The 26,105-nt window shown below is 39.1% G+C and overlaps 1 protein-coding gene and 1 long non-coding RNA gene across 5 annotated transcripts; both read left to right on the top strand.

Moving 5' to 3' along the window:
- The first annotated feature begins 5,017 nt into the window (after positions 1 to 5,017).
- Positions 5,018 to 7,812, top strand: ACTBL2 (actin beta like 2). 4 transcript variants are annotated; one of them, XM_009240729.3, is made up of 2 exons: positions 5,121 to 5,249; positions 5,376 to 6,678. In XM_009240729.3, exons 1-2 carry the CDS (start codon positions 5,121 to 5,123, stop codon positions 6,249 to 6,251), a joined length of 1,005 nt encoding a protein of 334 aa, XP_009239004.1. In that variant the 3' UTR covers positions 6,252 to 6,678. The 4 variants fall into 4 exon arrangements, with proteins under 4 accessions (XP_002815623.1, XP_009239004.1, XP_054411556.1 ...); XM_054555581.1 differs by having other exon boundaries at positions 5,121 to 5,352; positions 5,458 to 6,678; XM_054555582.1 differs by having other exon boundaries at positions 5,133 to 5,255; positions 5,340 to 6,678.
- Positions 7,813 to 14,680: 6,868 nt separating this feature from the next.
- Positions 14,681 to 25,675, top strand: LOC129059277 (uncharacterized). Its single transcript, XR_008525071.1, has 3 exons — positions 14,681 to 14,953; positions 15,317 to 15,375; positions 25,223 to 25,675. It is a non-coding gene; the product is annotated as an uncharacterized LOC129059277 (long non-coding RNA).
- Positions 25,676 to 26,105: the final 430 nt, after the last annotated feature.

The raw sequence follows: 26,105 nt of genomic DNA, 5'->3' as shown, positions 1-26,105 counted from the left end.
GCTATGGTTCTCTAGATTTTTATTTTATTTTCTTCTCTTGATTCCAATATTCAGCCTGATTTTCACTCTGAGATGGCATTTGGATAACTTCAGATGTTGTTTCCCAACAGGGAATACAAAGACTTCACAGGGACAGTCCTTGTTGGCTGCCGCTTTTACTAGGAGCCAGCCAGGTACCCTGTGCCCTTTCTTTTAGCTCATTGTTGGGCAGAGATTGGGCTCAGGGCTTGGTCTTGGGTTCTAAATCCCGACACTACCGTGGTGGCTCTATATAGCCTTGGTCAGTTTCCTCTTCAAGCTTCAGTTTATTCCTTCTAAAATGGGGATGATAATCCTAGGTACCTCATAGGGTTGTCGTGAAGACTAAAGAAATGATATGTGTAAGGGATTTAGCGTAGAGACTGGCACATGCTACATGATCCGTAATCACTATTTTTATCGTTATCCCCTTCACCTTTCAGGATCAGAACACAACATGATGCTTATCTGTGTTAGATGATACATGGTTCCCATCAGTAACGGCTGAACTGTGAATACTGATGCTTCCGATTATACAACTGTTTCTTCCCCCGTTTGCTTAGAATCAAGGCATTTCCAAAGGTTCATCCACCACACACAGGAATCTGTTCTTCCTCTTAACAACTTTGTTTACAGGTCAATTGAAATAGCCAAAAGCTGATCTATGGCATATTTTAAAAGTTAGTTAGGAAGAACTGCCATAAAATCTGTGTTAGGCCCTTTATCCATCATGGGGGAGCGCTATTGCCCTGTGGAGTGAAAGCTGGTTTTGTTCACAGACAGTGGGCTCGCACCAGATAGGGGCTGAGAGCTGTGGTCAACTGCACCAATAAAAAGATTCTTATGCTCAGATTTTCCTTCCAAGTGCATCCTGGAACTGGTCAAGATGTACCTCACCAGAGCCACTTTTTCCTCCTTTCTGCCCATGCCTGCCTCAGGAAATAGGTGAGTCAGGTTTCACTTGAGGAAGTGTTTGTTGTATTTCTGATTTTTCATGCCATTTTTTACATAGTTCTATATATTCAAACAAACAGAAAATCACAGTAAGCTCTATCAGTAATTATTATTGTGGATTTACTATTTGTAAGAATTATTAAAGCCATATGTTGAGACTTCTCCAGAGAGAAGTAATGGTAATTATCTTTACCATTTTATCTCTCTTTTCCAGAGAGATAAAATGGCTTAAACATGGTATCTTACAAACTGCAAATAATCTCCAGAGAGATTATTTGGTATCGTAAGATACCATGTTTAAGCCATTTTATCAATATGAAATATAAACCTTAGGCGGTATTTAACCACAAAATAAATACGCTTTTTAACTTTTTATGTTAAGTGGTCAGCTATATCTAGCTATGAATGAACAGATGAGTATATAATGAAAACAAATCACACTGCTTACACATTCATGTATCTATTTCTGAAACACATTACAAATCTACACTAAGGAGCAGAGTCAGTTGAAGGAGATTCTCAGAGCATCACTACACTAGAGAGGTAGACATGTGTGCAAAATCAGCCAAGGATAGAAGGAAAGAGGGTGTGGTGCACAAGGAAGGAACCAAGTGAGGACAGAGAGGAAGGCAGCTGACCTCCACGTACTAAATTTCATCCCTAGGGTGGAGGCTGAACGAGGCCTCATTAAAATGCTCAATCTCAGCAGTTCAGTTAAACAGATGAGAGCCTAACAGGAGATGATCACTAAGACAGGGCCTCCATGACCCAAGGGTAACAGCCTCTTCTCAGATCTCATGTACTCCGGAGGGAAAGCAACACCCAATGCTGGAGTTCCTCTTCCTTCCACATGCCTGTGAAGATTCAAACTCTTGTTGTAAGCCTCTAAACTCTTGCTGATTCTGTGTAGAGACCTAGTTCCAAATACATAGTTGATTCTCTGATTTCATCCAAGTTGTTGGTGCTGCTGTAATACTGCCTCCGCTGGCTGCTGGCAGCCTCCTGCTCATCCTAGTTCCAAACACATAATTGATTCTCTGGTTTCATCCAAGCTGTGATGCTCATGCCTGCAATATTACTTCCACTGGCCAGTGACAGCCTCCTGCCCATTCTCTGAGACTCAGCCCAGAGGTCATCTCCTTTGGCCTCTCCTTCTCTTTGCCCTGACCTCAGGTTCAGGGGCCCCTCATTCCACCTCTATGTCTTCCTGAGCTCCTTCTCTCATCTCCCGTGTTGTATACTTGTTATCTGTGTATCTGGGAGTGACATTCAAGATCTTTAACAACTGGAACAGTGCTGGCAGAGCCCTATCAGAAAATAAGCCGGCTGTATCATATCAGTGCCAAACGGCCACCTGTCGGCCTGGGGTAAGGTGACTTTCACCCACAAGACAGTGAACTCTTTAAAAATAGGGCTGTGTTTTATTCATTGATATATCACCAGTGCCCAGAACATAGGAGATGTTTAATAAATGTTTGTGGATTGCTTGAAAAATCTAAGGTTGACAAAGACAAGGCGAGGAGACACAGTAGCTTCCACTGGTTGTCTTCATATTTAATGCCCATACTTAAACCTCATTCTAGTTTCGTGTATCTGCATGATAATCAAAGTAGGCAAAATGTAAAAGAAAAAGAATATTCTGGGCTTCCATGAGTGAACCTTGAAGGGCCCTAAAGGTTTAGGTAATTAATTAAACATCTGTAAATTCTGGTCAGTTACAAAGTCTGTTACCTCCAAGAACAATACCCACTACTCCCAGCTTCCAGAGCCCAGTATTTGTAAACCCACCTTCCTATGTTTTACTCAACACAAATTCTTACTACTTTTTAAAAATTTAACCAGCTCAACAGATGACATTTTTAATGGCTGTTGAATTGTGATAAGCATCTCTTGCATTATTGAGAGTTAATTAAAAGAGCATAAGCTTATTTTAAGAATACACAACTGATGAAATTTTCTCTTGGGACACCGGAATTAAAGCAGGCTGGACAGTCTTCTAGCAAAATCACACATCAGCCACACTCTCAAGGCATCATTTATGCTGTGTGGACTCAGTACCAAATATCCCTTAGTTCAAGGTGATTCTAAGGACAGCACTCTAGTAAGTGTAGGATCTAAGGCTGCACTTGGTACTATGTGGGCTCCTCCACTAACATTTCCACCAACTTGGCTTTGTTTGATATTCCAGACCAGAGCATTCATAAATGGGGACTTGTGCTAAATACAATGTGTATTTCATTTTTTCCATTTTGTAAAATGTGCATGTAGTTTGTTATGGGATTAAAAAAAATTCCCAGGAGCACCATCCTATAGCAATAAAATGTTGTTTTAATCAAAAGCTTGGTTGTACTACATAACAAGGAAGTTCATAAAACCATTCAGTGTGAAGGTTTTTAACACTGTTGAAGAAGGAATTTTGCAGTTACAGAAAAGATTAAAGGGAAGGACTGTTCTGGTGAGCCCTAAAGCAAAACCATGGACCTTGTGATGAAACATACATTCTGCCATGACTGATTGTCACCAGAAAGGTTTTGAAGGCATATTATAGCACTGGATAAAATAAATCTATATCAAGCTATAGACAAAGAAGAGGGCTGGATGCTCACAGCTTGGTGCTACACCATGACGCTCCAAGAGGCTCACTGGGCAAAGACTCAGGCTAGTTCTCCTGGCCTTGAGCTGGAGGGTGTTTTTTGTCCAGTAAATAGGGGCTGTGCTACCTCTTACAAAGCAAGCTTTATTGGGTAAATGAATGAATGAGGAACCCAAATAAAGATGATTTTGGAGAACTCAGATGTAGACATGGAAAATTTATTTGCTTTACAAGAGCTGACAAAGATAATTATATTCTATTTGCCTAACACATAGGGGAGCAGATGTAATGAGCTTTCTTAAATGCTATTTCTCTGTAACACATTGCTGATGTCCTACATTTTACCATCATACACATCTTTTCAGGTAGTCTGTATTTCTATATGAAACATGGAATCCAAACAAATTGTTGCTATGAAGTGATCAGGGTGTAATATATCTTGAAATGGAAGGAAAGCTAATATAATTCTAATTGGATAGATTTTAATAACTACATAGAGGTTTAATGTTATAATATAGTATATGTATCTTGAAGATCAAAATGTTTTAAGGATTAGTTTAAATATATAATTTTTCGAATTTGTCTTATCACTTCATTTTGTTCATTGTTGCAGAACTCAAGAGTTGTTGCAAATAAATAAATTTTTATAACCTGCATCTTAATAAATCATGCAAAATAGTTGACATTCAGTCATTATACAATTAACATGGACCCAATGAACCTGGTTCTATGAACAATGTCTAGACACAGTAAATGTTTAATGAAATTTGGTTGTTAGAAATTTATATCAGAAAAAAATATCTATAGGGGTTAACTTTAGTAATCATTCTATTGCTTTCGCTTGATCTCTGATGGATTAGAAGTCTATTAAATATCTCTACTTTTTGCTTGACACAAGTGCATTGTAATTACAGCCATCAGGCCATCCTTAGCCATTTATTATTTTCATTTACTAAAACAGTCTCTACGATGATGACATCCTGTGGGATTAGGAATCTAATGGAAACAAAAATCTTGAAAAAGTGAAGATTGCAGGGTAAGACCCCTCATCAGAACAATATCTTAAGAATGAAAAGGTAAAGCTGGCGTAGGGAAAGTGAACCCTCAAGGACGCTAAGGAGGGAGGCTTCCTCCCAGCAGTGTTGCCATACCTAGCACCAGCTTTCTTTCATCTTGCTTTTATATCCCCCACTGCATCATCATAGTTATCTAGAGACCTCACCAGGCAGGCTGATGGTCATGTGTGGGTTGCCTAATTACAGGAACCTGAGATTTGACCACTTGGCAGCCAATTTTCTCTTTATGTAGAAAGATCTAATGGTTTATATAATCATCACCATCATTAATACCTCAAAGGTGACCTCACCCAGAAATGCTAGGAACTGGTGGAGTAGGACATGGGTGGGGTCAGTGTGTTCCTTTAAATACCTGTAGTCCCGGTGCAGGCTCCCCTGTCTGAAGGGATTTCTGGAGTGTTTTAGGCCTGTTCACTTTCTCTTACTCACCGTCTATTCACTTGTCCTGTTCACTCGTCCGGAAGATCTCGGCCAGCACCATGACTGACGATGAGCTGTCTGCCTTGGTAGTGGATAATGGGTCAGGGATGTGCAAGGCAGGCTTTGGTGGTGACGATGCCCCCCGGGCTGTGTTCCCCTCCATAATAGGGCGTCCTCGACACCAGGGCGTTATGGTAGGCATGGGCCAGAAGGACTGCTACGTGGGAGATGAGGCTCAGAGCAAGAGAGGCGTCCTGACCCTGAAGTATCCTATTGAGCATGGAGTGGTCACCAACTGGGACGATATGGAAAAGATCTGGTACCACACATTCTACAATGAGCTCCGTGTGGCACCAGATGAGCATCCCATCCTCCTCACCGAGGCACCCCTGAACCCCAAGATCAACCGGGAAAAGATGACTCAGATCATGTTCGAGGCTTTCAACACACCAGCCATGTATGTGGCCATCCAGGCTGTGCTGTCCCTCTATGCCTCAGGACGGACCACAGGCATTGTGATGGATTCTGGGGATGGGGTCACTCACACCGTGCCCATCTATGAAGGTTATGCCCTGCCTCATGCCATTTTACGGCTGGATCTGGCAGGCAGAGACCTGACTGATTACCTCATGAAGATCCTGACAGAGCGAGGCTATAACTTCACCACCACCGCTGAGCGGGAGATTGTGCGAGATGTCAAAGAGAAGCTGTGCTACGTAGCCCTGGACTTTGAGCAGGAGATGATCAGGGCAGCCGCATCCTCCTCACTGGAACGGAGCTATGAACTTCCTGATGGGCAGGTGATCACCATTGGGAATGAACGCTTCCGATGCCCTGAAGCCATCTTCCAGCCTTCCTTTCTGGGCGTTGAGTCCAGTGGGATCCATGAGACAACCTTCAACTCTATCATGAAGTGCGATGTGGATATTCGCAAGGATCTCTATGCCAACACCGTGTTATCTGGAGGGAGCACCATGTACCCAGGCATTGCTGACCGGATGCAGAAGGAAATCATAACCCTGGCACCCAGCACCATGAAAATCAAGATCATAGCTCCCCCAGAGCGGAAGTATTCTGTTTGGATTGGGGGCTCCATCCTGGCCAGCCTGTCCACATTCCAGCAGATGTGGATCAGTAAGCAGGAATATGATGAGGCTGGTCCTCCTATCGTTCACAGAAAATGTTTCTGAATGGGCTTCCATATTAGTGGGCTTACATTTTCCCTTTTCCTAGGTCACAGTGATGGTACTGCTTTTATCCACTTTCAACAGAATCGAGGTAAATACATCACTCTTCCTAGTGTAAACCAGCAAACCCATCTCTCCATCCAAGTATCCTGGGCTCTTACCCAGATAACCACATCCGGATCTCCGTCAAGTGAAGGTGAATTCTAATACCATATTCTTTTTTCTTTGCCTATACTGTTCAAAGATAGGTAGGCCAGCTTAAATACATATAAGTGACAAGGAGTAAAATCTCGAGAAATGTCATTTCAGAATGGATAACTATAATTATCAAGCTTTAAAACCTAGTTCTCGCTAAAGTATTTAACAAGAACAGGCTGTATAAACTTGTTTAAAAAAAAAAAAGGTGTGTATGCATTTAGCAGCCATGTCTTACTAGTTAAGTATCTTTGTTTTGTTTACTTCTTTGTATGGAGATAATGAATTATAAAGTTCAATAATATCCATATATATATAAGCACCAGGGAAATAAAATATATTGTGAAATATACTGATGTATCTAGCTATCTGAACAGCTAATGTGAATTTCTTTACTCTCAAAAGTCATCGTTGTAATAGGTACATATTTTAATTGTTTCCCTTACTAAATAAGCATAATGAGACAGCCACCATTCCATTAATGTTTATAAATCATCTAAATTTTCAGCTCATAGTGGAGTTCTGCTGGTCAAATCATATTTTAATATCTTTCTTATTGAACCTCCTCATACCAAAACGACAGACAACGTCTAATTCTTAAAAGAGATAGATATTATAATATCATATTAATGTCATTATGGTACAATTTGACAGAGGTAATTTTATTTCTATTTCTTAGCATAATAGTACATCTTGAATAATTTCTGTAGACCAGGATTATAGATACTTCTCTTATGCAAGGATTTCACTGTGGGAAAATACAGCTGCAGCATCTTTATTAATTATACATTTTACTACCAGTATACTAACACAGTTTTATCCTTGGAAAGCTTTTAGAATAATTCTACTTTATTATGTCCAGTAACTAGCAATACTTATTTATGCAAAGTGTCTCTGAGATACTAACATCTTTGAAAATATCAATGTATCTTCCTATAATGTCTAAAATATTTTAGTTACTCCACTGGTGATTTATCAACCAATTTTAAGTACCAGTATATTTATCCCAATCTATGCAGTGATTTCTGAATATTTGGATATCCGCATTATTTGTATTTTTCAGGGTAATTTCTGAAGATTTAAAATATTTATTTGCATTGCTTATTCAGGCATTATCAGGTACTCTGGAGGGAGGAATCACTTCTCTTTTTTTCTTAGTTGGGAAATTTGTACTTATGTTATAAATCTTTAAAATGGAATCAGTAAGCATTTTTTGTTTAAGGTAATACTTTTCAAATAATTTGATTATTCCTTATTGCCTTTATCTGACAACATAATTTTTAAAATGCATGTAACCAAAATTAATCTCCAAAAACACTTTATTTTATATAACTTGCTTTCAGTACATTAAAATTCCTTCATACTTGTATACTTAGATTTCCTCTTATTTCTCCTCAACTATTCCCTTAGAATTAGAGAATGATCCAGATAGCGTCTCTTTTTATATGTGTGACCTATTCATCTGTATGTTACAATTTTGCACCTCATACATTTAATCACGTAAACATTAATGTTTATAGATTTCTCATAATCTAAATTTTAAAGCTGGGATTTACTGGATGAACTGATCTTCAGATAATTAATAGGCAGAGACAATGTCAACAATAATAATGATAATATTTTGGATTTATATGCTGCAATGCATTCCATTTGCAGAGTGAGTAGTTCTCACAAACATTTTGACCTGCATTCTGAATTACCAAAAAAAAAAATATGACTTCCCACCCACAGAATATATATGGGACAGGTAATGTGAACTTACAAGAGAGTGAGCTATAGAGCCCCACAAATTAGGTGAAAATATGAGCCCCATAATGCAAACTATGCATTATAAATCTTGAATTACTGTGGTAATTTAAGAGTTTATTATATATAAAATCTACAATTTCTAGATAACAAGTTGGTAAAATGCCAGAAACTTAAACCTAGAGTTTTGGGATGTTCGCCTCTTTATCAACATTGACTGACTTATGGATGAGTTTAATGAAGAAAAAGCCTGTTTCACAACTTTATATTTTAGAATCAAAGAATGACATCTACATAGGTAATACGATTAACATGCTATTCATGTATCATTAGCCTGGCTCATCAACCAAGTTATTTAGAGAACTTTATATAAATATAGGGTCCCTGGCCCTGAGCTCAGAGCAGTGGGTCTAGAATGAGCACTAAAAATCCAAATGCACAGCCAACTAGAGGAATTACAGCTCCACAGGATTCAAAATCCCAGCACATTACGGACTCCACGGATAGGAAAGGTCTCCAGACACTGGCTTCATCCATCTTCCTCTGAGGATGAGACATCACTGAAGCAGCCTTCTCAGATTAATTTCATACCTTTGTAAATGATTTTCATTCTCCATCTGTGATGCCTCCTGAGTAGCAATATAAGGCCAGGGCTGTATCACAATTCCCTGCACACTGTTATTTCCCAATCACAGGTAATATTTTTCTGAAAACATGACTGATCCAATGCCAGTTCCTACACTCTTCTACTCTTCTTTCCTAACATATAAATGTGCTTATTTTTCAATAGTGAGCTACAGTAATCCTGGGATACAGGTTGAACTATATCCTATCTAGATATGCACTTCACAATTCTGTAATACAGAGGGCCTAAATATGAGTATTACATTATCCAGGCAATCAAAGGATAATCCTTTGGGTGACAAGAACTTTGCCATATTTATTCACTCATTACACAATTATTAATTCAATGTCCTATGCCAGAATGTGCTTAAAGAACAAGTAGTACTAAACACAAAAACTTTTCTTAAGTGTCTCAGGCAGCATTATGATCACTAATTATTGGGGTTGGTATGGTGATTAATTCTTATTTTGAATACTTCCATTGGACTGTACTAGAAACTCATTTTAAAAACGTGAAACAAAAAAAGTTCACAATTTTAAAGGCTTATTTCAAAAGGATCCTTCAAAAGTCTAGAAAAGGATCCCCTCTTCCAAGAAAAAGTGACAACTCCTCCCTTGAATCCCTACTGTATTGTTTACATGCGTACAGCCTCATAAACACATCGCAAACGTGTCCACCATTCCCATCCCCAACATCATCAATATGTACCTGGGGGACAGAGACAGGGACAGTATTTATTCCCCCTTTGAATCCTCCAGTCTTTTCCTAGTGCCAGGTACATCATATTGATAAACATGATCTGAATTAACAAATTAGTGAGTTCATGGATTCTGATGTACCTTGTGAACCCAGTTCTGCATTGCCTATTTTTTACCAATCTATTCTCAGCTTCTGGTCTGTTAGCATCTGTTCCTGGTCTGTTAGCATCTGTTTTGTTGGTAGAATATTTCCTCTGAAGCATATTTTCTCTTTTTTCTTTCTTCCTCTCTTTTCTTTCCTTTTCTGTCCACTTCTCCCATGCGTCTCAACATGTAGAGCTGGATTTTATTTTTTCCCCATCATAATGTTATTTATTCCATAGTCAAAATTATCATTAACATCATTTTTTAACAAGACTTGGGATTTATTAAGGGCTTACGTACAGGAAAGAGAGTCCAGCAGCAGTGGGCTAGACAGGAGAACTGCCTTACATACAGAAATGGTCTAGTGGTGGGAGGCTGGAGAAGATACCCACCTTCCATACAGTCTAGTGGTGGCAGGCTGGACAACATAACCACACAGCCCAGACTAACATCATTTTAATACCACTCATTTATCTTAACTCTGATCTTCTCGTGTGGTTTCTTTATTTTAACTTTATTTTAGAGTCAGAGGGTACATGCCTCTGACACAGATTTGCTACCTGGGTATATTGCATGATGCTGAGATTTGGGGTACAAATGACCCCATCACCCAGGTACTGAGTATAGTACCCAGTAGTTTTTCAACCTTTGTATCCTTTCTCCCCTCCAGTAGGCCCCAATTTCAGTTGTTGCCTCCTTTATGTTCATGAGTACCCAATGGTTAGCTTCCACTTATAAGTGAAAACATGAAGTATTCGGTTTTCTGTTTCTACATTAATTTGCTTTGGATAACAGCCTCCAGCGGAGCTGGGTTTTAATAGTCTTTCACTTGTCCATAAAAGTTTGTTATTCTTCTGATTGGTCAAAGGATCATCAACCCCATCTTTTGGAACGTGTGCCATCTATGTGGCTGCTGAAATGTTGAAGAAAGAAAGAGAAAGATTTAGAGAGAGAGAGACAGAGAGAAATGAAAGAAAAGGGGAGAAAAAGAAAGAAAGGCTTTCACAGAGTACAGTAGTATATTCAGCTCTTTTAATCTATCTGCATTCTTGCTGATATTTTTCTCTTTTTGCTAAGCTCCAATTGCTCTAGAGTTGACAGTTTCAGATATTTGACTAACAATTCAGACATTATAATATATCAAAAAGTGTGCCTTTCTGGTAACTATTCACAGCCTCCTTCCAGAGTTTACAAAAGATTCCTTTCAAAAAATGTTTGAAGTTAGGAACTAAGCATGTGGTTTGCCCAATACTGCTTCCAGATGTTGATAAGTACAGTTGGAATGTCTTTAAAGATATATATGTATATATCAGTAGACAGACTACTCATTAAAATTAATTTATACTTTAAGACTTCCTCTTTAAATGTAAAAGGAACTGTTTGAGTTATAACTGTCACTTAAAAAAAAAACTAATCCCATAAGTAATGAATACTCTAGAGCCTCCTCAAGTTTTCCTGCTTTGTTTTTCATCCTATTCCAAATCTGATGTCCTAACCACCTTATAACTTTAAGTTCAGTTATATCTATTCAACAGATGTTCCAGTATGATATGATGACAGAAATTTTATCTAGACAACACCATAACACTGCTTTAAAAATGGAAAAATCTTATTTAATTGGCTATTTGACAATATATGTTAAAAGGCAAGTTATTCTCTCTGGAATTGGGAATGAGACATTTGTAATCATACATATACTAAATGACACTGTCTGGTTCAAAAGAAGCAGAAACACATAGCCGACCCAGCAAGAAGGATGAAAGTTTCTGCTCATGTCCCCTTTGTGGGTGTATTGCAGTAAGAATAGGTTTTTTAGCCATTTTATAAGTTGAGAGGGAACAGGCAAAGCCAGACACCAATATAATATGTTAACACGGCTCCTTCTCTCCCACCACATGTTCTCTGTGACGCACTCAAATGTCCCTGAATGTCAGCCCTTCTTGTAGTAGAGAAATATTAGGTTGGTGCAAAAGTAATTGCAATCTTTGCCATTAAAAATAATGTAGCTACTCGACATTGTTTATTTTTTTTCTATAGTTGGCTGTCAAAGAAAAAGCTGTCCTCACGAGTAAAGACAAAGTCATGTTCTTCAGTGGAAACGCTGGGATCTTCTAAGGCAGTCCACCATGTTCATAATGGAAGTTTTCCACAGAAATATAAAGTTTTTATAAATCTTGAATTACTCTGGTAATTTAAGAGCTCATTACCTGTGAAATCTATGATTTCTAGATAATGAGTTGGTAAAATGCCAGAAGAAATGTAGAACACACCCTTATTTTTTATAAAAATGGCATTTATTCAATGATGAGAATCAAAACATTATATCTTTGGCTAAATTAGTCAATTTTATCAAAATGGAAGAAATTATAAGCAGTAAAATAAAGACAAAATGTACAATTTTAAAATTTTGATGGACTCAGAGAAACAAAAGTTGATGTAGAGAAAGGAAATTTTATCAATGAAAAAGATGGTAAAATACCAATTAAAAAGAAAATTCTTGTGCTACCAAACTCTAGATCTTATTCCTTCTATCTAACTGTATTTTTGTACTCACTAACCATCCCCTCTTTATCTGCACTCCTTCCTACCACCCTTCCCAGCCGCTGGTAACCATCATTCTACTATCTCCATGAGTTCAGTGTTTTCTAGCTTCCACACATGAGTGAGAACATGCAATATAGTTAACGGTAATTTAGCGTATATCTCAAAATAACTAAAAGAGTGGAATTGGAATGTTCCTGACAAAAAGAAATGATAACTGCTTGAGGCGATAGATATCCCAATTGTCCTGATTTGATCATTATACATTAAAGGCTTGTATCAAAATATTACATGTACACCACAAAAATGTATTACTATTATGTATCCATGATAATTAAAAATGCTTTCTTAATTCTTTATTTTTACCTGATCTCAGTAGCACTTACTCATTACTTTCATATTTGAGTCACTGTAGCCAAAATCCCTAGCCAGTCTGCTTGACTGCTCCTCAAACATTGCCCCCACAAAGGAATTCTTCATAGGGTCAAGTATGTAGGATGACTATAGTAGATACTGATTGACTCATTTTTGTTTTTGTCTTGACTTTTAGCTAACCAGCAACTTAATGCCCTTTTTATTGAACAAGAATTTCCTTTAATTCCCTTTTGTGTGAACCTTGATGGGAGGCAAGCCCCTGAGTTGTACTTGTTCATTACCAGCTAGAACTTAGGCTCAGCCTATCAGATACTCTGTTCTGAGATTTTCAATACTTAGAATCTGACAAAGTGATGCAGATTTGCAAGAATTGTTGAGAAATTACTCATGCATTTTGTGACACAGGAACTCATCAGTGACGATGGCATGGTCCCGTAATAGGGTCCTAACCAGACTATTGCTTTGGCACAGCTTAAGCTAATTTTCTTTTTGGTTTCTGTCCATTTCCCAAGAATGGAATCTGTGAGCTATTCATTATTCCTTCAAAAATATTTTTTCCTGCTTAAGCTATCTAAAGGCAATTTCTGCTGCATGCAATTAAGTATGTTGACTGAAACATATTTTGGTACCAGGGAATGGAATTGTAGATAACAGACCCTTAAAGAATTGGGCAATTCTAGGATTGGTCATCTGGCTCAATTCAGGCTAATAGCAGTTAAAAAAAAAACCCACTAGCATTCATTAAGGGGAATCTTATAGCTCATGGCAAACAGGAGAGAAATTGCTCATTAAAATATCTCCTGGGATCACTTAAAACACTTTTGGGGGGCAAGGCTGTGGGGAATAAAGCTTTCACTGTCATTGAACAGTATAAAGGATATGAGTAATTTCATGTTGAAGAATGGATGGCTGCCTTCACTGACTCCAACCAGCTTAAAAGAGAGTATAACAAAGTTAAATTCCTACACATATCTCAAAGCACACACTGAGCTAAAAAAATCTTTTATCTCTTAGAGACATAGGGCTGAGTACCTAAAAAACAAACTTCGTTGGTTGAATTCATAGATTCACTAGAACTTTCATTTTAAATTTAGGGCAAAGATGGAAAAGAATGAGACCCCAAGAACTGGAGTGGCTATTTAGGAGAATTTGAGAACCTGGAGATCCCAAACATCCAGCCCTGCCCCTTTGAAGCCAAAGCAGCCTCTTTTTCCTCATTTGATGAAAGCTTTATCATTTGGTTACACGCCTAAAACAGCCTTACCTAAGGGAAGGTCCTGAAAATGAACAGCTAATTTTAACAGTTAGGGTCCTTGTAAGTAAAATACAGAATACTCAGAGGGTTTTAACTGAAGAAAATTTAATTAAAGAATGTTTACAGAGATCTAGACAGGATTAAGGAATCAATAAGGTATGATGAGACAGCCAGAGCTAACAACAGCAAGAATCCATTATCATCACTAAGCTTGAAGGATTAAGAAAAAGGAGAGGTGAGATCATAGCCCAGCAAGAATGTCAGGGAAGAGGATCTATGGCCATAAAGGAATACAGTCCCAGCCAGGACCCTGGCAAAAGAAAAACAAAGAAGAGAAAATAAAATCCCTTACCTCTGCCCTCCTTCACTCCCCAACAATTTCACTGGGGTCTCCCATTGGTCTAAACCCAGTAAGAAGCCAGAGATCAAGGGAAGCCAGGTGATGTAGTTCTTAGAGTCAGCATACAAAAGGACAGAGCAAAACAGGGTCTTTATTTGCAGTCATGCTAACAATGGATAGGTCTGGAAAAATACAAGATGTATCTTGTAAGCTAAATCTGGTGGTAATTCAAAATGCGGCTATTATTCTAGACATAGATTTTATTTGCTACTTATTGGAGCAAATAAGTAAATTCCCTGTAGCTATTAACATAGTTAATAGTTTTTCTCTGGGATAAAAAAATAACTTTTTAGAAATTTGCTTTTACCTGGTAGGGACATAGGTAACTTTACCATCTTGCTGCAGTTCTAAGACAATTGCCCAATTCTGTAGTACAATTCAGTGTTCAATGACTGTCTCATAATGCCAGAGGACATCATAGTGGTTTACATCATACTTTGGAATCTACAGAGCAGAATGTATTATGTAACTTTAGCAAATCTTACTAAGAGTGCAAGGGATAAATCTCACAAAAATACAAAACAAGGGTTTTACTTCAGGAAACTTTTTTTTTTTTGAGGGAAGAGGATGGAAATTAGGATATATTTTTAGACTATATGCTCCAAATAACAAAATGCTATCACCTTTGAGTGACAATTTCTCCAATGGATTTACACTACATTGAAAGCCATTCTGGGACTTGACCCTTACAACCCAGCAAATACAAAATTTCTCAACAATTCTGTGGTAGGTGGAGTTACTCAATAGAGTTGGGAAGCATCCCCTAGGGCAGGAGTTCAGCAGCATCCCTTAGGGCAGGGGTCCCCAAACCATGGGCCACAGTACTACTCTGTGGCCTGTTAGGAACCAGGCTGCACTGCAGGAGGTGAGCGGTGGGCTAGAGAAGCTTTATCTGTATTTACAGCCGCTCCCCATCGCTCATATTTCCACCTGAGCTCCAGCTCCTGTCAGATCAGAGGTGGCATTAGATTTGTAGGAGGGCAAACCCTATTGTGAACTGCGCCTGTAAGGGATCTAGGTTGCATGCTCCTTAGCTCCTTATGAGAATCTAGTTCCTGATGATCTGTCACTGACTCCCATCACCCCCAGATGGGACCATTTAGTTGCAGAAAAATGAGCTCAGGACTCCCACTGATTTTACATTAATGGTAAGTTGTATAATTATTTCATTATATATTATAATGTAATAATAATAGAAATAAAGTGCACAATAAATGTAATGTGATTGGGTCATCCCGAAACCACTCCCCCACCCCCCAGTCTGTGGAAAAATTGTCTTCCACAAAATCGTGGTGCCAAAGCATTTGGGGAGTACTGCCCTACAGTTTTAAAGCGACACATTACCCATTTCGACAAACAACTATACTTCTCTTGAGAATGAGTTCTTAAGCCAGGTGCAGCGTCTCACACCTGTAATCCCAGCACTTTGGGAGGTGGAGGCGGGTGGATCACAAGGTCAGGAGTTTGAGACCAGCCTGACCAAAATGGTGAAACCCCGTCTCTACTAAAAATGCAAAAATTAGCCGGGCATGGTGGCACGCACCTGTAATCTCAGCTACTCAGGAGGCTGAGGCAGGAGAATCGCTTGAACGAGGCGGAGGTTGCAGTGAGCCAAGATTGTAACACTGCACTCCAGCTTGGGGAACAGAGCGAGACTCTGTCCTAAAAACAAAAGAAAATAAACAAACAATCAAACAAAAAAGAGTTCTTGAGTTGCTATTGAGTATAGGTAGAGATTGAATATATCATCTTAACATGTTACTTGCAACCTGAACTACTTATTATAAACTGGTTAACCTAGCCGTAAAAACTACCATGCCAGCAGCACTCCATAATCAGGTCGTACTATATTCAGGCTGAGACTGAGTAAATTCTGAAGGTATAAATAAGTTGCACAGATTGCTCACATCCAACCCACATAAGTCCCCATTTTTTACTGGTAGGTCACAGTGGTAGTGTATGTTTCCAGGAATTAATGTTAACTTAGAACCAGTATCCAACAATCTCTGAAACATAAGCCTGTAGTATACAGTTACCTTTGTAAATGGTGCAGGGTATTCATATTTAAATTCACACATGCAACTTCATGAGGAGTTGCCTATAATCAGTCGTCTAAGGAGTGAAAAAAAAAGCAAGCCAGACTTACAGAGAGCTGCCAGCAACCAGAAACAGGTTCTGCAATGTTCAAACCCAGCAACAGGAATAGGCCAGGAGAGCAGAGAAGGGGGTCATCCTAGCAGGCAGATCTGCAATCAGTGCAGGGTTTTTTTCCACTTTAACTTTGAGGTAAGAATTTACATTAATTTCAGAGCAGTGGCTAACAAATAAAGGAAATAAAATTGAGAATGATTGACAAAGAAACTTAAGGGGGAGACATGAAGGAGAATTCAGAAAGGGAAGTATTCGTGTCTCATGTGAATGCATTCTCAACAGCCCTTACTGTGGAGGAGACTTAATAATCACATGGACCTACTGCTGGATTGTCAGTCTTCTTTCTCAGATGTTCAAGTGCCTGAGCAGTGAGTTCATAAATAAAAAAGCCACAATAGAACAGTGCAGAATATGCAGAGGACCTACACCACAGGCTCACACTGCCCAAGGCTACTCTGGCTGCTTCCACAGCTGAGTGCCAGCTTTGCAAACATAAGCAACCAGCCCTAAGCCCTGAAAAAGTGACATACTCCAGAGCAGCCAGCCAGAGCCCTGATGGCATGTTGATTACATTGCACCTTTTCCCTTATGGATGAAGCACTGGAATTAAAAGCAGATTTGGATTTGCCTTCTCTGCCAATCTTGATTGGTACTATTGCTTCCTAGCAAGAGCTCACATTATAGTAAAAAATGCAGGTCAGTGGGTTGGGAATTAAAGAGCTTCAGTATGTAGTCTGGTACCATATCACCCAGAAGTAACTGGCCTTATAGAAGAGTGGAATGATGTACTGAAGAATCAGCCACAATGCCAATTAGGAGACAACTCTTGAAAGGTTGGGGTGCTGTCCTCCAGGATGCAGTACATGCACTGATCCAGTGAACAAGAAATGGTATTTTCCCATGACTGGGATACATGGACCTTGCAATGGAAAAATAGAAGTTGGGGTAATACCCCTCATTATTACAGCTAATGACTCCCTTGCAATTATATTTATCATCCCCATAGCTCTGCACTCTGATAGTTTAAAGCAGAAGTTGGCAACATTTTTCTGCAAAGTGCTGAATAGTAACTATTTCAGGCATTGCAGGGCATGCAGTCTCTGTCACAATCACTCTGCCACTACAGCTTGGAAACAGCCATAGGCAATATGTAAATAAATAAATGTGACTATGTTCCAGTAAAACATTTATTTACAAACACAGGTGACAGGCCTATGGGCCATCATTTCCTAAATCTTGGTCAGAGGAGGAATACTTCTACAAGTGAACATGAAGGTTATTTCATTTCATCAAAAACTAAATCCATCCCCTGGCCATTTTTAGCTCCCCTACCAGTGGACAAACTGGCATAAAAGGAAATTACTATTGGCATAAATAACTGATCCTGACAATAAAGAAGAAGTAAGTTTGCTGCTTCATTATGGAGACAAGAATGAATATGGATAAGGCCTAGAAAATCTTCTAGAGTACCACTTACATAACTATGTTCAGAGATAAAATTAACCAAAGATACTATAATTTCATATAGACAGAGCACAAAGACTCAAGTTCTTTGGTGGTGAAGGATCATCCCACCAGGTAAAGTAAGATCAACAGTTGAGTTGCCCCCCGAAGGTTTCCTTTGGGAAGAAAAAGTAATGAGTTCCAAATTCAAAATGTTGTTTCAGGGTCCAGAAAGACATTGGTTGGTATACACCTGGCACAGCAAGAAGGTAGAGATAGAGGCTATAGTCCTCTTTTCTGCAACTCAAAAAGACATCTAGATAGAATAGTCTACTATGTAAAACAGCTGGGACTGGCAGACCAGAGGGAGAGAAGAAGACACCCCAAGTCAACCAGAAAGCAAACACAGCACTTATGTGGTGGAGTAAATCAACACATTCAAAATCACAGCATAAAGGTGCTGAGGTGGGGAGGGAGGCAGTATGTTTATCTTCATGACCATTGTTTCATTAATTGTGATTAATATGATCTGTGCTGAGAAGATTAAGAATACTAAAGAATAGTAAGCAATGTGTTTGTTCTTACCGGGTTGCTCTGGATGAGAATACAAGACATAAGTACGTTAAAAAATATAAATTAAAATGAAGACAACTGTACAAGTGATATTAGGAAGTACATAAAATTTCTAGTGATAAATTCCATGATTCAATGACCTCTGAGAAAGAATAACCAGCTTTGCTGGTGACTGCTGGAGCAGGGGCTGGTGCTCTTGTGTACACATGCTTTATATTCATAAAGCCATTCAGGGTCTCAGGAAGGTGTTCTAATCAAGGTGGTTCTTTTTTTTAGAGATGGGTTATGTTGACCAGGCTGGTCTCCAACTCCTGGCCTCAACTGATCTATTTCAGCCTCCCAAAGTGCTGGGAATACAGGCATGAGGCACTGCACCCGGCCTAATTAAGGTGGTTGTAACAGCTCCTGGAACACTAATGTGTGGTTATTTTTAGAGGACTGAGAAGCCTATTCCAAACAATTTTGCAGGGGGGATTAGGGCTGTGATAAATTGTAATGGACCCAAGAGAGGGCCAGTGTTATGACTTCTGGACCAGTAGTATCACAGAAGACTTCTATACAGAGATGAGTTACAATTTGAAGGGAATGTTGCAGTCCTCTTCATTCTGTGTATAGCAGCTACATTTTTTTTTTAAATGGTAAAAACAAGGCATTATCCAGATGAGAACCAGAGGCAGTTTAGAATCAGTAGACTACGTGGAAGCAGCAAAGCATAAAGAATATGGATTGCTGATGAAGCTGGATCAGGGAAGATCAAAATTGAAGTTCTTTCTTTTCAGACCCTAAATGTCTGAGGGGAGCAGTTAACACTACGCTAAGAGAAAGAAATTGTCACTAGCAAAAAGAAAGAGAAAGCAGCAGCCCACGAATTAATGTGATCCACAGCAGGGTAGCCTTGCACTTAGTGGTACACTCAAGAGAGAGATCAGGCTATGTGTGGGTAGCATGCAGCCAACTGTGTATTATCTTTCAGGTAACTTGAGTGTTAAGGAGTGGCAGGAGGTCTTGCTCATTACAGTAAGAACCTACAGCCTCATCAAACGATTAATACTAGGTAAGTTGTTCAATGGGGCACATTTCCCAGGCTTTTAGATTGAAGACCTGTACCTGGAGAAGAATGACTGTGGCCTGAGAGTAATATGCTTCACGTGGATTTCCCTAGGCATGTGGAATAGAATTTCAGTTAAAAGTGAACATTTGCTTGGAACTTTTAAAGTTTCAACCACTCACATTGGTGGAATCTGTTCTTTTTGAAAATGTGAGAAATGTTTGCCATTTGAAATTTTTATTTCCAGACCCAAAAATATTAAGGTTTACAGCTTTAGAAAAGGAACACATGCTTTAAAATGTGATGAAATATCAAGCCATTCCAGGGAATATGCTTAAGTAACCTTATATGAATCCAACAAGACTTAAAGGTATAGATAACTTGGAGAAGTCAACCTCTTCCAAAGGAAAATCTGCAGCATTTCCACCAATTCTTTTAATATAAACCCATTACACATTGCCATAAATAGTATAATAAAATATAACATATGTAGCTATATTTGATTTATTCCAGGAAATAAAGAAAAACGGTATAAAGAAACACTCTTTACAGTATTTCTAGAGAGACTAATAGGACTACCTATTTAAAAATCCAAATCTAATAAAACTAAGAAATAATGAACTCTTCATTGCTAGGCTTCAATTTAAAGACAAAAGAGACTGAGCACTTCAAATTGAGAAGAGAAACTAATTCCATGGAAATTATATAAAGTTGGTTGACACTATATAATACTCTTGAGTTTTAGATAAAAGTGCTCAAGTTGGGTCAACATTATCTTTTTTAATTCTTCAAATACAGACAGTTCCAGGAAAAAATGATCTAGTCTTTGCTCCTGGATTTATTATGGAACTTTCACTTCTTATATTTGCCAAATGATTTGGATAATCTCATCACAATACTTTCTTGGAAATTACAGACAGGGACACATTGTGTCGCTCAGTCAATATATGTGAGTCAGTATATACATCTGTCCAATCTACCAAGACATTCCATGTCCTTGGCTGGAATAATAAAATGACAACTAGAAAAAAGAATAATGAAATTGACTTCTGGTGGTTTCTCTAGTCCCCCACATGGGGTGTGCATACAAATATGATGCCCTGCAAAGAGTCCAGGATGAATTAGACCACAGGACTGATGAGTGCTGTGACACGAGGAACGCGTCTTGAGCATCTGTGAGGTTACAGACTTAACTGTTTCTTCACAAATTAGATTTTATTACTTGTTTATATAAAAGTTACTCCCTGAGTAAAATTTTCTTTTATTTTTTCAATTCTCTTTTGAATCGCCTTGCATTTTCCAACCAGTTAATGTGGTAAGTGGTTATGGGAGAGGAAATTTTTAAAAAATGAACCGAGCTATTGCTCCTTTCTTCTTTCTAAACTGTTCCCAGGATATCAATACTTCCACAACCTGGGTCCCAGAAACAGCATTGTCCACCGGTGGACTTGTCACTTTCCGACCTCCTTCCCCATCTCTGTTCCCTCTTCTTGGACATCCCTTCCCACCTCAGATATCACCTTCAGTCGGTCACTGCATTTTCCACAATCACCATCAGTTCCAAAGCAATCATCCACTCCCATCAACTCAACCTTCATTTACTATCTTTTCCAATTCCTCCGCTTTAAAAAGAAAATATTTTGGAGCTGCTAAAAATTCCAGCTTTTATGTTAAAATATCTAACTGACAAAGATTGTATGTATTCAATGTACACAACATGATGACTTGATATACTTCCATTTGAACTCGAAGCAGTAGACAATTGGTTTATTACAGTCCTGACTACTAGGCTACCCATGGAAACCTGTTTGGTTTTATCTTAAAAGTTAGAATTTCAAAATATTACTTAAATAACCAAAATGTTTCCCAGGCTTAAACCAGCTTTATGATTGCTTTGAAAAACTGGTCCTGCTTTGTGTTTATAGATGGAGCTGCTGAGACTTGAGTGTGTAGCATGTACTCTCCAGATCTGGTCTATTCTCACTAGTCATTACCAATTCTTTTATCTTAAAAGAGGCCAATTGTCACATTATGGAGAAGGTCATGGTATTTCAAAAGAAGTGTAAGCTCATTTAAGAAATGCAGCTAGTAAAATTGCTTCTTTTTTTATAGCAATCAGATGGGTTATGCATATTCTTATGCATACAGATATTTAGCAGCTATTGAACACCTAATGATAACAGAGAGACATAGCCAACAATGTACATGCAATTCAACTGTTGCAGTCAGTACCTGATGCAAGAGGTAACTGGGTCCTCGGCAGGGTAAAGTAGGAGCAATGACCCACTTGTTAGCTGACTGCACAGAGGCTGCCTCTGTGTGTTTCTGGGGTTAACAGTCTTCAGTTTCATGAAGCTCCTGAGTTCCTTAATTCTTTTATTCCAAATCCCCAAATCCTAGGGTTGAAGTGATAATTTGCACAGTGAGGTGTATTCATATCATAAAGGAATTTCATTTTGAAATCCTTATGGCCAAGCCTTCCTTCTTGCAGAAAAAGTATCTTGGATTCTCTCCGCAGGTGAGCATCCCATAGGAAAGTTAATAATAAGAAAGCCTGTAGCACAGCTGCAACATACATGAAATGCTTTGTGGAGACTTGACTCAAGGCTCAGCAGGGCATGAAGCGATTCAAGGCAGAGAGTTGTGTGTAGTCAACTAATCAGTTTTCCCAGTTAAGGCAAGTCCCTCAGAAGCCACCAGCCTGGCCTGTCACCTGGGCCTCTGGCACAGATGCCTATCTGCCTGGCTTACTGGCACCTCCACAGGACAGAGGCTCTCTTCTCCACTAAAACATTACAGAGCACATTTGGACTTCTCAAAATCTAAGTCCAAAAACTGAGGCTACAGTGTGTGTTGCTGGGAATTGGGAAATTATATGAGCTCATCAGAAAAATAAAGATGGTACTGGTACTGGTACCAAAACAGAGATATAGACCAATGGAACAGAACAGAGCCCTCAGAAATAATGCCACATATCTACAACTATCTGATCTTTGACAAACCTGACAAAAACAAGAAATGGGGAAAAGATTCCCTATTTAATAAATGGTGCTGGGACAACTGGCTAGCCATATGTAGAAAGCTGAAACTGGATCCCTTCCTTACACCTTATACAAAAATTAATTCAAGATGGATTAAAGACTTAAATGTTAGACCTAAAACCATAAAAACCCTAGAAGAAAACCTAGGCAATACCATTCAGGACATAGGCATGGGCAAGGACTTCATGTCTAAAACACCAAAAGCAATGGCAACAAAAGCCAAAATTGACAAATGGGATCTAATTAAACTCAAGAGCTTCTGCACAGCAAAAGAAACTACCATCAGAGTCAACAGGCAACCTACAGAATGGGAGAAAATTTTTGCAATCTACTCATCTGACAAAGGGCTAATATCCAGAATCTACAATGAACTCAGACAAATTTACAAGAAAAAAACAACCCCATCAACAAGTGGGCGAAGGATATGAACAGACACTTCTCAAAAGAAGACATTTATGCAGCCAAAAGACACATGAAAAAATGCTCATCATCACTGGCCATCAGAGAAATGCAAATCAAAACCACAATGAGATACCATCTCACACCAGTTACAATGGCAATCATTAAAAAGTCAGGGAACAACAGGTGCTGGAGAGGATGTGGAGAAACAGGAACACTTTTACACTGTTGGTGGGACTGCAAACTAATTCAACCATTGTGGAAGTCAGTGTGGCGATTCCTCAGGGATCTAGAACTGGAAATACCGTTTGACCCAGCCATCCCATTACTGGGTATATACCCAAAGGATTATAAATCATGCTGCTATAAAGACACATGTACACATATGTTTATTGTGGCACTATTCACAATAGCAAAGACTTGGAACCAACCCAAATGTCCATCAATGATAGACTGGATTAAGAAAATGTGGCACATATACACCATGGAATACTATGCAGCCATAAAAAATGATGAGTTCATGTCCTTTGTAGGGACATGGATGAAGCTGGAAACCATCATTCTCAGCAAACTATCGCAAGAAAAAAAAACCAAACACCGCATGTTCTCACTCATAGGTGGGAACTGAACAATGAGAACACATGGACACAGGAAGGGGAACATCACACACCAGGGCCTGTTGTGGGGTGGGGGGAAGGGGGAAGGATAGCATTAGGAGATATACCTAATGTAAATGACGAGTTAATGGGTGTAGCACACCAACATGGCACATGTATACATATGTAACAAACCTGCACGTTGTGCACATGTACCCTAGAACTTAAAGTATAATTTTAAAAAAAAAAGAAAAATAAAGAAAAGCATCCCAAGAACAGTGGAATTGAGGCTATGATTTCTTTTTTCTTTTTTGTTTGAATTAATAATTTCTAAAATATATTTTATCTTTACACTAAGATTGTATTTTTTTAACTTTCATTTTGGATTCAGAATTATACGTGCAGGTTTGTTATATAGGTAAACTCATGTCACGGGGATTCGGTGTACAGATTATTTTGTCACCCAGGTACTAAGCATAGCACAGTACATGATAGTTACTTTTCCTGATGCTCTCCCTCCTCCTACTCTCCTCCCTCAAGCAGGCCCCAGTGTCTGTTGTTCCCCTCTTTATGCCCATTGGTTCTCATCATTTAGCTCCCACTTATAAGTGAGAACATGTGTATTTGGTTTTCTGTTCCCACATTAGTTTGCCAAGTAGGCAAGAGGTAATTGAGACGTATGGCAAGGAGACCCCATGAGTTTCCTATTGCTCTTGCAATTACCACCATTTAGTGACTTAAAGCAACACAAGTATATTAGCTTACAGTTCTGGAGGTCAGGAATCTCAAAAGCGCTCTACTGAGCCAAAAATCAAGGTGTCCACAAGGCTGTTTCTTCAGGAGGCTCTAGGTGAATCTGTTTCCTTGCCTTTTCTGCCTTCTAAAGGCCACCTGCATCCCTGGGCTCATGGCTCTCTTCTCCCCTCAAAGCCAGCAGTTACATCACTCCAACCTTTGCTTCAGCCCTCACATCTCCTCCCCTGACTCTCCCACTTCCTCTCTCACTTGTAAGAAGCTTGTGATTACATTGAACCCACCTGAATAATCCCTTTTCAACACCCTTAACTTAATCACACCTGAAAAATCCATTTTGCCATGTAAGGTAACATATTCACAGGTTAGGATAATTGATATTTGGACCTCTTTTCTGAGGGAGTAGCATTATTCTGCCTCCCATGGGGGTGTTGTTTATTTCATTTGGAATCTCATGGATAAGCCTCAGATACTGTGAGAACCACATACAGACAGAAACACAAGCCTGAATAGTAGGACACATTATTGGTCACACCTGGGTGAGACATGGTGGACTCTTGGCTCATATGGCCTAGATTGAATTCCCCACCCCAGCTGCTATTCACTGTGTGATTTTGACCATGTAAATTTGCCTCCTCAGAACTCACTTTTCTTATCTGCAAATTAAGTCTAATAACAGAGCCTATTTTATAGGATTGCCGGGCTGATTCAATGAAATAATGTGTATGTGGTATTATGCATAGTAAGCATTAAATATTATTATAATAGAATAGAATCATTATATATTATTTATTAATGATGGTTGTAGTAAGCATTAAATAAATATTATTAATAAATAACATATATATGTATACATATAAATAAATACATGTGATACATATAAATAAATGTGTATTATTTATTAAAGATGGTCATAAATATGCCCCAAGTAAACAGGAACCAGAAACCAGAGAGAAAAAATAAAATACGCATCCCTAATATCTTTCTGCAGCTGCCACAGGTGATCGGGAGGAGATGGAGAGAGAAGAGAAGTGTGCTGGCTCAGAGGCTGGCTTGGGGTTGCTGACCTCCGTAAAGGATCAAATCTGAGGCAAACAATACCCCTCTCACAACCAGGCCAAAGAGCCTCTGGGCAGGACATCGTGCTTTAAAAGAACACCCAACTACAAACACCAAAGCACAAAATTTTGTTTCCCTTTTTTTTCAGCCTCATAGGAAAGTTTTTTGAAAGTGTGATCATTGATTGAGTGCATGAAAACTAAAGAAAGAGGAATGGGCCAATGAGCGCCCCCAGGCCAGATGGAGCTAGGGACTGTCAGCTCTGTGGCATGGCTGTGCTGGTTCGAAGGAAAGGAGGAATGAGAACCATGGCCTCTGCCGTTGCATTTGCCTAATGTTGGAAAAAAAAAAAAAGCAAATCATGTAGTATATGTGTCTGGACAGACTTACATTGCCAAATACCTGCATACCCTTTCTCTGTTTTATCTTCTGCTCCAGTGGTATCATCTTGGGAGGTGCTTAGAATTACTTGAAATCACAGATTTTTTTTTAATGAGGTATTTTGGAAGGAAATGCACCCTTCCCAACTCTCAGGGAGCTTGACTTGGTCTGTGGTTCCCTTTCTGAGTTTGGACACCTCCAGAGGCCAACCAGGAGTTCTGGGCACTGATCACCTTCCCCCACCCCAGCAGGGCCAGACTACTGCTCAGCTCATGTGAGCGGCCTGGTCCCCAGCGAAACACTCTCCTTTAGCTTCTAGGGCACCAGAAGCTGGACCAATAGACTATAGGAATCTTAAGCAGGAAGCTGGCCAGGCTTTGGACACAGTTTCGTTTATAGTTTAAATATTTAGACATATAGTATGTGCACCTCCA

This window comes from Pongo abelii, chromosome 4 (genome assembly GCF_028885655.2).
Source record: "Pongo abelii isolate AG06213 chromosome 4, NHGRI_mPonAbe1-v2.0_pri, whole genome shotgun sequence".
In the NCBI taxonomy this organism is placed as follows: Eukaryota; Metazoa; Chordata; class Mammalia; order Primates; family Hominidae; genus Pongo; species Pongo abelii.
The sequence above is the reverse complement of the archived record's forward strand: the minus strand, read 5'-3'. Positions and strand labels throughout refer to the sequence as shown.